Raw genomic sequence first — 12,568 nt, forward strand, 5'->3', positions numbered from 1 at the left:
AGATGCAAAAAAAACTACTGGTAGATTGATCTACCTTTTGGCCCCCCCTGGTGTATACTGTAGGTACAGCTCAGTGGGCTTGGGCCCTGAGACTGGGAGGTTGGACCACTGGTTGAAAACCACAGCTCTAGTAGCCTAGGCCCTGGCCTATGGTATATGACGTCTTTCAGCTAGTTCTGCATGGTGAGAGCAGATTAGGAGTGGATTGTACCGGGTGCATACTTAGTTTAGAATAGTCATTGGTTAGACATGGGTCTATGGGACATGGTTTAGGACGGTGTGCTGCCCTGTGGGAGGTTAGGGTGAGGGTTTGAGGGGTCTAACCAATGACACTGTAAACCAAAAACTGTCTAAACTAAGTACTGCACCCCATTGTAAATAATTTGCCAAAATCATTTGCCAAAATAATTGAAGAACCAGATTCACATCATGTCACCAACACAGACTAAAGATGATCTGACCGACTACTTTGAGGAGCTGATAGGAGAGGCCTTCACTTCACCATCAATGTTCTCTTCTCTATAGTTAGGAAAGGTTAGCGAAATGTGTGGCAAATTTGCAAAAACAATGCTTTACCTTCACAAATGGGTTCATAAAAGTGTCTTGTCTGCTGTAACTATCACCTTAATTTGTTCCAACCCAACTAACTCCCTTGGGAAACTTTGTGACAGCTGCTGAAAGTTGGGGTACTATTATTAACCTATGTAAGTCAACATTTTCAAATTTTCATTATGCTTTCAGGAGCCTAAAGTTCTCAGTCCTGGGGACGGATTTAAGCCCTGTGCTTGAAGTAGCATGTGATGTGTCAAACTAGGGGGGTTTTCCCATTTGGAAAGGACAGGAAAAGGAAATTGTAATACATAATATTTATAATCATGGGATCATTTATATAAAATGGTTAAACAGAATTGTAGACACTAATGCAAATACACATTAAACTTGTTTATTTAAACGCACATGTCAAAAAATTACACCGTGTAGGAAAAATAACAAACGTGTGGAAGAGATAAGCAAAAGGAGAATGTTGCTTCTTTTTGTTTTCAGTGATACATTTCACCAGTTTGGAATGTGTTCTTCCCTGCTGGACTTAAATAACAGTTCCATATTCAGTCACAAGATGGCACTAGAGGACAGCCAAGTCTATGGACTGACAATGTTTGCTTTTAAGCAGTTTGGTTTAAGCAGTGACATCATGTGGCAGCTACAGTTGGCTCCCTCTTCAAACTTCACACAAGTGTGATGTTTTAAAAATATATATGGATTTTGGTGTCTATGGCTATTAATTGTAACCCTGTTTTGACCGTGGCAGTATATATTTTTTGGTCTTTGATCAACTGGACAGTCAATAGCCATATGTGTTTGTCCATAGTCCATACCGTTTGCCCATTATAGCAACTGGTTTCAATGCATGGCAAAATATAAGGCGAATGCTTCCTCACATCCACACCAGTGGTACAACTGAACTGAGACACTTATTTTACTTGCAGCATGTGAATGCATGCAGCAGCCATGCTGGCACCACATGCATTGATGCGCCGCATGCACACACACGGCTCCGTTGTCTCAAGTTGCATTAAGTGCAACCTCTCAGTTCCACTGCTGATGCACACACACAGACAGACACACACACACACACACACACACACACACACAGAGGACAACCCCAGGCTAGCTTGTGAGGAGAAAAGTCTTGTTATGTGAGCCTAACTTACAGCCCCAACCACAAGAACCCTACAACACATTCATCAACAGGAATGCTACGATTCAAGTGGTTAAAAAACGCACAGTGTGGCTTCTTTCTGGTCTAACAGCTCAAAACCTAACAAACTCTGCTTAAAGCTGCTACATGATAAACGGTTTGTTTGTCTACTTTACAACAAATGCATGCCATCAAACAGCACCTGTGTCAGCACAGTGTGAACATTGAAAAGATTTAGTTCACTGTGGCAAAGTGAACCCCCTTTTCCACTATTTAGTGTGGCCCAGTGACGCTGGAAGGAAAGCTGAGTGGAAGTAAACGTGTGGAATGTTTCAACATGTAGGCCTACTTAGACACTTTCAACCTGGCGTCTCCATTTTCAGCATGTCTCAGAAATAATTCAAACCTCTTTAAACAACATGTTGTGAGAGCCTGTAGTTCTGGACTTGTGCCATTTTTTAAATAGTGCATATAAGTGGTAGAATTCAGGGAATGATTGTACATTGATCTGAAGTGATGTTTGGCAACTCATTGGTTTCCCAGCTGGATCGTCTGAGGAGATAGAGGAGGTGATGCAGCCTTTGTCCTCGTCTCAGGGACTGCTGGTGACACGCTGGCAGGTTGGCTAGGACTCAGAATCCTGAAGGAAGGACACACATGAAGAATATTACTCATGTTCGCACACACGTAAGTTCGCAACCCACGCAAGCGCCACACACACATACACACGTCACACACACACACACACACACACACACACACGTGAAGATTGTGGCTGTGTAGAACATAGAATCCTGAAGCATTTCCAAATAAGGAAAGGTTTTCAGTGAGCAAAACAATACCTCACTAAAATAAGTCTGCATGTAGGTAATCTAATCTGCATTAAACAAGTTATCCAATCAGCCTCAAGGGCAAAGACAGACAAAGGATGCGAACGAGAGACAATCTAATGACCAGTGTGTCATTTACCGGTGATCCATGGAAACCAGACTCTGTGACGTAATAATGTTCTGGTCATTATAAGTCAGGTGGGGCTAAACAATGAAAAGTAAACAGCTACGCATAGGCCTACAGTACACTCCTTCAAAGGACAGGTATTAACAATTCTTGCACAAGAAAATGTAGCATGCATTCCTTTACAATGTTGTAGTTTAGAAACCTCTCCACAGGAATAATTTTGCCACCATCAGTCTGCTCCGTTCGTACTAGCGCCATCCATCATTTTAGCCCAAAGCACTGAGCACTACCTACTGTCGTCCATTGGCTTATCAAGGAATACTGGTCAGGATATTGGCTTGTTATTGGACATGTATAATAAACAGCTCTCGGCTATATTACGGCATGAAATGAAAGGTTTTCAAAGTGGGGCCAATTGGAAAGGAGAAACGGTAAATACATAATGTAATTGTAAATTAAATTCATGAGGTGATTGTGCTAGCTGAACCACATTCACCCTGGCATCCCTTATTTGGTAGGAGCCGTAGAAGGGCCGCAGCGAGAGGCCATTATCATGCTATTTGAGGGTCCTCAGCATGGTTAACGTTTGGGGAACCCCCGATTAGAGAATGAGGTGAGGAGATGTGACAAAACTGATTCACACATCAGTCTCAAATAGGCCTATAGGAAATTAGCCAGTTACGTGTGCACACACACATGCGGCATGCGCAACGCACACGCACGCACACAGCCACACACGCACTGATCCAGCACCCCAGAAAGATGGAGGAGGACAGTGGGTGGCTTAAGAGGGACATAAGACCTTAGAGTATATATGAATAGAGACGGCACCCAGAGGAAACCCTGAGGCGAAATGGACATAGTGGCCGAATGAAGGTATTGCAGCGTGGGCCCAAACACATGAACGCGCTGGTCCGTTGACTATCATTGTGCACGTGACGTTCACGATGTTTCATACGTGAACGCACGTGAACGCGTGCAATGATAGTCAACGGACCAGCGCGTACATGTGCTTGGGGCAAATCCATCCCAGAATGCACTCTGTTCCTACCCGGAAAGAGGAGTGAAATCGCCTCATGCGCTTTAGAGAAACTTAATGCAAGTGGATGTTAGGAGAACTCGGGTGCCGTCTCTATTCATACATACTCTAAGCATAAGACAATCAAACAAATTGACTGGCTTCCTGATTTGCCCAGCCAGTAGTGAGCGTGCGTGCATGTATACATGCGTACATGTGAAAGTGTATACTTTTTTGCTTACTGTCACTGAGGGTTGGGGACTGAGCCTCAGGAAGGCAAACACAGCGTTGTCCTCCTTCGATTGAAAGAAATCCTCATAGTCCTGAAGGGAAACGCCACAACATGAGGTTACATAACCCGCTATACAAGTCTGTAAAATGGGTTATAAACAACATCAACTAAATGTGCCCTGCTGAGGTACAGTACAGGCCCTTCCATCAGCCAATGGTCGGATCATTCTGGTGTCATCAGCGAGTAGCTACTGCTGGATTACTACTACTGTACTGGGAAGACCGAGAGCAAACCAGGGCACATAATCTGTCCCATCCAGTGACTGGATTACGACAGGATTACACACGGCAACATGCAAACTCAGCAGGACATCAAATGGTTTTACCGTTTCACAAAGTGCTCACTGATCCACGTTAATATTAATTTGCACAATCGTCTGCTACTGTACCACTATGCGGCTAATTGTTTGTCCTTTATATTTTGCTTGGCATTAGCCATGAATGATAAAATAGAACGAAAAATAAACTGACCCATAATGCATCTTTAAATATTAAAATGTACAAAATGCTTAGAAAAGTTCAAAACTGTCCCCAAACAACGTTCAAGGATTTCAATAAAGTGTGGATAAAGAAATACCTATATCCACCACTGTTAGCTAAGGCCATACTGTCTTTTAATATTCTGGTGTACTAGGATGTAAAAGGAGCCGTCTTGTGAGAAACATTGGGTGTTATTTATCTTTGGCCTTGTCCTAACAATCTGAATGTAATTTAGAACCAAGGCGCCACTACTGAATGGTATTTATTATTTTGAGTAGAGCGTGGCTCTATGACACATGCTCTCCTCATGTGTGTAGTTGCATGTAAAATAGTTTTTAGTTACTATCGTAAAAATAACTAAAACTGAAACACGAGCTAAAATAAAATGAAAACACAAACAAAAACAAATATTCCTAAACGATAGTAAGTCTCATGCCCAAAAATAGACTCCAGGTTGGAAAATTTTAACCACCAAAGATAAGGGATCGCATTACGACACGTTTGGCAAAAGTATTTGGTTTAGACGAAGTCCAAGAGCACAGTTATCCGTTTTAGTAAGAATTAGCCTGGCCACCATTCCATTTCGGGTTTAAGAACCCGTCGGGAGCGGATGATATCGCTACGTCATGTTGTAGTCAATGTTTTGTAGTCCTCAATCTTACGGAACTTCCTTTTCCCTCAAACCGATTTTTCTCAATAAAGGCTAGAGGCTACGAGAGCTTTTATTGTTATTCTTCCGGTTTGAGGGAAAAGGAAGTTCCGTTTGATTGTTCCTGCCTGATGACTACAAGACAATACTACAACATGACTTAACAATATCATCCGTTCCAGACCGGTTCACACGGCACTTTTGGAACAGAGACCAGGCTTTCCTCCGAGGTGGAAAGCCTGGTGAGGTGAGGTTAAGTAAGAATAGAGGGCTTTGTTGGTAAATAATATAGACTCAGTCAGTTCATAGTCCTACCCCACAGTAGCTTTCCTCGTTGAAGATCTGCGGTGGCAGCGGGTTGCCCTTGGCTGGCTGCTTGTTCTCGGGGACGTTCTGGTTCATCCAGAGCCGCTGCTCCTCCATCATGGTGATGTCTACTTCCTGGAAGCAAATACGATTGGACTCCAGGAAGCCCACGACATCCTGCTGATGCTTCTTCACCTAAAAAGGGTGTAGAGACAGAGCAGAACATTGAGTCATATAATATGGAGGATAAGTGGAGGTTGATGAGGGTGGAGGAGAGAATGTGGTGAAAAGGAAGGGATGGAAAATGGAGTTAATTCATGAATACATTTTCAAAACAAGGCTGGCCTGAGGCTATACATACTTTGACAGTCAGGTTCTCAAACTTTTTCCATCGAAAATATTCTGTACCCGAGACTCCCAAACAAGATTTGTGAGGTTAAATATTATGGTTAAATTAAGTGGTCAAACTAATTTTGAGCACCGAAGTCTGACGTCAATATCGGTAGAGGGCGCAAATCCACAGGTTCATGTACTTTTTATTTGCGTTGTAATCCCCATAGGGGGATTTTAGATCTCCTCATATAATAACTGTTTGAAAAATAAACATCCCGGCCGTTTCACTCATATGGATATGAGGAATCAACTTACTGAGAGAAAACGCTATTGTTATACTGCTACTGAATTAGTTACATTTTCGCTAGAAACAGACTGTATCATATATGAGTGACTGACTGTCGCAAACGATACAGAGACACCTCTCTGACAATAACGCAGAGTCAGCTTGTTTATTTTTGGACCACAATGCTGATATGAAACGATTTTAATATGACCCCATGATGTTATTCTCCATAGAACAAATTACTTCCGTGGGCCAGGCAGAACCAGGGGATGAGCGGATTAACTTCGGCGCTCTATATGAACTCATTTTGCGGGGGACCCTTCAATGACCTCTGGGGGTCCCCAGACCCCACTTTAATGAAGAACCACTGCTTTAAGATATCATTAACTCAACAAAATCCTTTAGTTCGTTCAGCCCCGACGACCTATTCCCTCTCACCCTGTTCTCAATACTGAGTGACATGGCTAAATGAACACTGCAGATTTTCCATGCAGTTTGCTCATCTGTATGTGACATCCTACTGTATACTAGTCTTTGCCATGGAGTCAGATGTTAATACACTCCTGTAATGACAGACAGTAAGCCGACACATGGGCTCACAATGCTGCACATACTGTTGTGCAAAGGCACGTCACGTACACACAGTGCACATTATTGACTGCATTGTCTAACTGTCTCCAGACTGTAATGTGGGGCATTAATTGATTATCGGGGGACCGTTGGGTTTGAAGGCATCCTTTTCCCCATTTCTTTAATCTAGTTTTAGAATCAATACAAATGACTAGATTACAGGAGTGGCACATACAATACATCCAAGATGCTTTTCAATGCTGTCATTATTTCTTTAGAAGAAGGAGAATACCAGGAATAGGCACTTTATTGTTTCATCTTTAAATAGGATGGATATGCTATGCTGCACAAGCAGCAACACAACAAACGCCTTTCGGCTAACGGCCTTCGTCAGTGTTGTATATTATCACCATTACTCACTCTGTGAGTGCTGGCATTCTCCTTCTTCTAAAGTGATTCCTGACCGTGCACCCGGTAAAATGTTCTATGAGATTGAGACAAGTTGGAGTCGTGCGTGATGTCTTCTTTTCGAAACGCCATTATTTATTGTCATGTATTTATCTGTACTGCATTGGACCAGTTCGACAGTTATCAATATGATATGTATATTCATGTAAGACTTTCTATATTTATTTTGATTTGTTTGATTTATATTTTGCTCTGTATTGTACTGTACATACAGTTTCTGCACATGGTATGATGGGCATTGCTAACTCACTTAAAAAGGTCCTGGCCTGAGACTTAAAATACTAAAATAACTTCAAGGGGACGCTGATTTTTGGCTTGAGTTGAAATAACCAAGATTTTATTTGGGCTTTGTAAACCATCCTTCCTTAACCCATTTTGACCCGAGATCAGATTCTAAAAATGCCTGTTTGAAAATGACAGTTGTCTGAAAAAGCGATGTTTCTATGTCAGTGGTTCTTCGATTTTTCAAAAATAGCAGACCTACAACATCTACAGCTTGTAGATCTGCTATTTTTCAATAGCTAAAGCATAACATAATGCTAACGCCCAAAATGGATTAAAGTTATACATGCTCAACAGTGTTCTTCAAGATGGGATGACACAACTGTACACATAAATCATGTGTGCAGGGGAAACTGTTTGGACTTGTGTTTGTGAGTTTGAGAAATTAAGACATTCTCATATGGTGAAGTCAGGAAAGAAGATGGAAAACTCCCACGCTTCTCATGGGTTATTAAAAGATCCCCTCACACGTACAGTACAGTACAGTACAGTACAGTACACACAAGTGAAACTTCCTGCATGTGCTCTACTGAACTGAAGCCAGTGACCGTGTTGAGGCCGATGGAGCATAGTTGGTAGATCATCCCCTTTCTTCTCTGGAAGAAATCCATCTCACAATTTAAGCATTGTGAGAAATATCCCATCCTATAATAATAATTTGTGGATTCCACTAGTGTGCGTTAAATCATTATATTTGTATGTATGTGTGGCAGCTTTCGCAGTGATTATTATTAATACATTCCATTTATGGTGACACAATTTCTACCAATTCCTCTGCTTTGCCATTCACTACATTTAACTAAATTGAGGATATCCTATCAAAAAGACTCCTCTACTGTATATGAATAAAATTGTTGTCTGTGTGTGGTGGGTATGACCTTGTGTGTGTTTTGTTTTAAGGATGGTGCTGCCTACAATGAGGCTATTGTTCTGCCCTAAACACAAAGGACTGAGGATTAAGTTTAGAGTCTAGTACACTCAAACTCCCAAACAAACAATACAATAACAGCATGCCAGACATCTACAGTGTTGTGTCTTTTGTAATAGCTTATCACTATCAGTATATGGCCATGAAGCAGCAGTTGACAGACACAATAACAATAACAATCTGCAAGGGTATACTGTATAGGAGTCCATTTTTATATGGATAAAGGCATTTTGTTCAGGTGAGAAGTTAAAAACTTTCCAACAATATTGCTTGAGACAACACAACCAGCATCTAACTGTACCTCTGTACTGTACTTTTTATGATGAATTGAACATGGTGGACCCTATTGTAAACAAGTGTACTGCTTTATGGTGTCGTCCAACAGTTAACAGTCATTGTATTGAGTTGTGCTTGAAATGTACTGTAATTCTCCAAATCAAACTCCAAGCTGAACAGACGTGTGTGTGTGTGTGTGTGTGTGTGTGTGTGTGTGTGTGTGTGTGTGTGTGTGTGTGTGTGTAAATAATGAAAGGTCAGTGAGGGTGATTTTATGTCAAGACAAGAGAAGGATGCATTCAGATTAGCGTGAATACATAGACAGTACGTCATTAGGAATGCATACACTTTGATTACAGTGATATTCTGATGCATGGATTGGATTAAGTAGGGTTAAAGCTCTGTAAATCCTTCACAAACAGCACTGAACCACAATGACAATACTGCCATGTTGGTGTGTGTGTGTGTGTGTGTGTGTGTGTGTGTGTGTGTGTGTGTGCACAGAGTTGAAATAGAGAAGTTTGTGACTGTATGGTTATATCTGATGTCTACATCTCTACATAGTCTGCACTGAGTTCTTATCTATTTCCAGACATTATTCTAAATATATATGCATGCTTTTTTTTCAATTCCCCAAAGCATTCATCACAAGAGGAACAGCTAGCTAGCTATACACCTGTATAGGTAGAAAACGCCTGTCCCATCCTGATTACACTACAAAATATCTATTGGAATTTGGACTAGGTTAGTAGTATCACCAACATATTGGGCATCTGCCTTCGTCAGGGTGTACAGGCACACTGTCAGAACAGCATAAGGCTCCTTCATCAGGGTGTACAGTAACAGGCACACTGTCAACGCAGCATAAGGCTCCTTCATCAGGGTGTACAGTAACAGGCACACTGTCAGAACAGCATAAGGCTCCTTCATCAGGGTGTACAGTAACAGGCACACTGTCAGAACAGCATAAGGCTCAGTCACACAGACAGGGTGTACAGTAACAGGCACACTGTCAGAACAGCATAAGGCTCAGTCACACAGACAGGGTGTACAGGCACACTGTCAACGCAGCATAAGGCTCATTCACACAGACACCTGTAGTACTGTACAATCAGCAGTTCTCCCAGACGGAGCCACTAATCAGTCTACTCAGAGACGTGCACACATACAGTAGACATCAGCCCCTGCCCTTTAAAACAACTGAGAGACAGCCCCTCTCCAGACCATGAAATGAATGCAGCAAGTACTACACGGTGAAACAAATGCAAAATGCCTCTTCTTTCCATGCCATGCCCGGAAGGCAGCATTCAGGAGAATTGCTTTTCTCCGAAGTCTCCTGAACTTGAACACAGTATTTTGCGTTGAACACATTTGTTTAGAAATCCATGTCCTTACACACCGCATCTCCACTAGCTGAAAGAGTGCTGGGCTGCGCCCCGAAAATAGCTGATCTATACAAGCTCTCAATGCATCGCAGTGCGACACGTTGTGAGCTTGTAGATCTGCTAGTTTTGTCCAAATTAAGTGCCCTCTTACGGGATTTCAGCCCCTGCCCCTCTAACACTCTCTCTGCACGTCCCTGCAGTCTACTGCTGCTAGAGAACAGTCTAAATCAGTCGACAGCCAGATCTCAACAATAACAAAATCAGAGAAACGTGCATGGCATTTACCCTAGGACGGTCGTGAATATACAGTATAGTAGTAATACAGATTGTGAGAATTATAGTAATTTAAGCACTGGCACTCTGGCAGATCCACTTCCACACACTCCCCGGGATAAACATTGAAAGTGTTTTTGTGGCGCGTAGTGGAGGGGATGACAATGCACTGCATTCATGCGGACGGATGATTTCTTCCCCACTAATCTGCTCTCATTAATCTGGGAACTGTGGTGCCGCATTTCGTTTGATTAGTTGTTCTCTCTCTCTTCACGCGCGTCTTTTTATCTCTGCCTCGTTCACTTTGTTGTTCTCTTCCTATGTTAGCCAGAGAGACACCCCTGCCAATCCCCAGCCACGACCACACACACACACACACACACACATCCACTTTGCAGGTTTTAAATCAAATGAGGAATGCCTGTCATCTCTCATATCTCCTCTTTAATGCAATTTCATCTCTAATTCAATGCAACAGAGCTGAAAATTGAATTTTCACATGAGCTAACCATCACTAACACGGAGTTGACCCCTTTCCCGGACTGCCTCCCCGAGTGTGTACAGTGTGAGGTGTATGTGTGTGTCATAGGATTAAAAATAACTCCTTTGTAAACCATAAAAGATTATGTTGCCCCACTCCGGAGACAAGTGAGCATGATTAACTAAATATATTACTCATTTGTGCCATTACCTAAGGCTTTAAGAATTCCTTCTGAGTGTCCAGTTATTATGGGCTGAAGATAAGAGCATGGTTGGAGAATGTCCAACCAGGAATACGGAACACTTTTGATTGAAAATAGATAACACTTTAGCCAGGCATGTGATGTGTTCGTGTCAGAATCGTGTGCATGTGAGATTGTGTGCATGTGTTGACGAAACTAAACTAAATTGCTGATTTAGTACATAGATGATCTATGTACTAAATCAGCAATGTAGTTGTTTCTTTTAGATGTATATAGTATACCCCTCTAGGCAATATACAAAGAGCAAAACGGCAAATAATAATTTGTTTGTGCGTAAAAGATGCACTTTGCACTGCCTGTAAAGCAGTAAAAACCTGTCTATTAAAGAGCAATGCCTGACATCTTGACTAGGTGTAACCTCATATTATTGGTCATCATAATTGATAAATGCATTATGCATGGATTCATTAAATGAATGTTATAATGCAAGTTGCTGCTTGCATCTCTTAAAGCCAGACCCAGTCCACATAATTTAGTACACCAATGCAACTCCAGTCTCCTCCTGCAGCAACATGCCAACTACAGGTATTACAAGTATGCCAACCATTATCCCCCAATGGCAGTTTGCAAGGAGTTGCATTGTTGTGGACTGGCCTTAAAACTGTTTTGTTGCAAGGAGTTGCGACTATAGTTACATTGGTGCGGCGGTCAGCGGTCTGGCCTTATCTCTCACTATCTCAAAAGCGGGGTTGACAAACATTTACCAACACACGTGATTCAAGTAATGGCTATATTTTAATGTGTCTACTAGTAGTAGTAGTACTATAGTACTACTAGGCTATACATTGAATGAGATCTAGTGTCATCGCACAGTGAGTTGTTTATCTCTGCGCGCATCTCTGCACGTCCACTCCTCCGTTTGTTCCATAAACAAGATTTGTTTTTAGTGACGATGTCCTGGTTTCACATATTGCCATATTATATAACTCAAAATAAATCGCAAACGAAGATATATTATCGCTAGTTGAATACTCACCGCCACAGAGCCAGAGGAAGAGGTGATGTAAACCTTGATGACCATTTTAATCCTAAATCAACGCCGCCACCACCCACGCAACAAACAAACTCTTTTCACTGATTCGTTCTAGTGAAACATGAGCTCCAAACACGATATGCGTGTATTCCCTTTCACTGTCATTCAGCCGGCGGTGCGTGGGGTGAGGTGAGGTGCGGTGCGATGCGGTGCGCGTCTCTAACATACAAGTCAATATTACTGTGCCATGATAAACGGGGAGCTCAGCGCGTTTCTGCCGTCTAGTCAGTGTACTACAGTCTACTGATCTTTATTTACGCTCCTCTGCTCTCACTGTCGAGTCTGTCGTCATGATCACTAGCTGCACTTCACTAGTAGCCTCAAGTAGTAGTGGTGGATCAGAGGGATGATGGGAAATGTAGTTCTTTTTTGACAAAATTTGTGTGTTGTTTTTTTTTTTATCTTTTTGTGTGTTTTATAAAGAATATAAATATATATTTAACCTTTTCACTTTTTTAACTAGTTTATTTTTCTAATAAAACGGTTATTTTGTTCTGTAAAGCGACTTTGGTACCTTGAAAAGCGCTATATAAATTGTATGTAGTATTATTATTATTCTCATTATTATTATTATTATTATTATTATTATTA

General features: G+C 41.7%; 3 protein-coding genes across 3 annotated transcripts in view; 1 reads left to right on the top strand and 2 right to left on the bottom strand.

The window, feature by feature from the left end:
- ccm2 (CCM2 scaffold protein) overlaps positions 1-12,568 on the bottom strand; it is a 421,717-nt gene that overhangs the window by 349,998 nt on the left and 59,151 nt on the right. The window lies entirely within an intron of this gene.
- sh3bgrl2 (SH3 domain binding glutamate-rich protein like 2) lies at positions 959-12,239 on the bottom strand. The gene is made up of 4 exons (XM_080791696.1): positions 11,921-12,239; positions 5,410-5,595; positions 3,917-3,997; positions 959-2,339 (listed from the first exon to the last, which is right to left on the bottom strand). Exons 1-4 carry the CDS (start codon positions 11,963-11,965, stop codon positions 2,325-2,327), a joined length of 327 nt encoding a protein of 108 aa, XP_080647822.1. The 5' UTR covers positions 11,966-12,239; the 3' UTR covers positions 959-2,324.
- lca5 (lebercilin LCA5) overlaps positions 2,332-12,568 on the top strand; it is a 28,567-nt gene continuing 18,330 nt past the window's right edge. The window contains exon 1 of the mRNA XM_080791695.1: positions 2,332-2,386. The gene's annotated coding sequence lies outside the window, so the exon portion shown is untranslated. The remainder of the gene's footprint in view (positions 2,387-12,568) is intronic.

This window comes from Protomyctophum bolini, assembly GCF_963924005.1.
Source record: "Protomyctophum bolini genome assembly, chromosome: 19".
Taxonomy (NCBI): Eukaryota; Metazoa; Chordata; class Actinopteri; order Myctophiformes; family Myctophidae; genus Protomyctophum; species Protomyctophum bolini.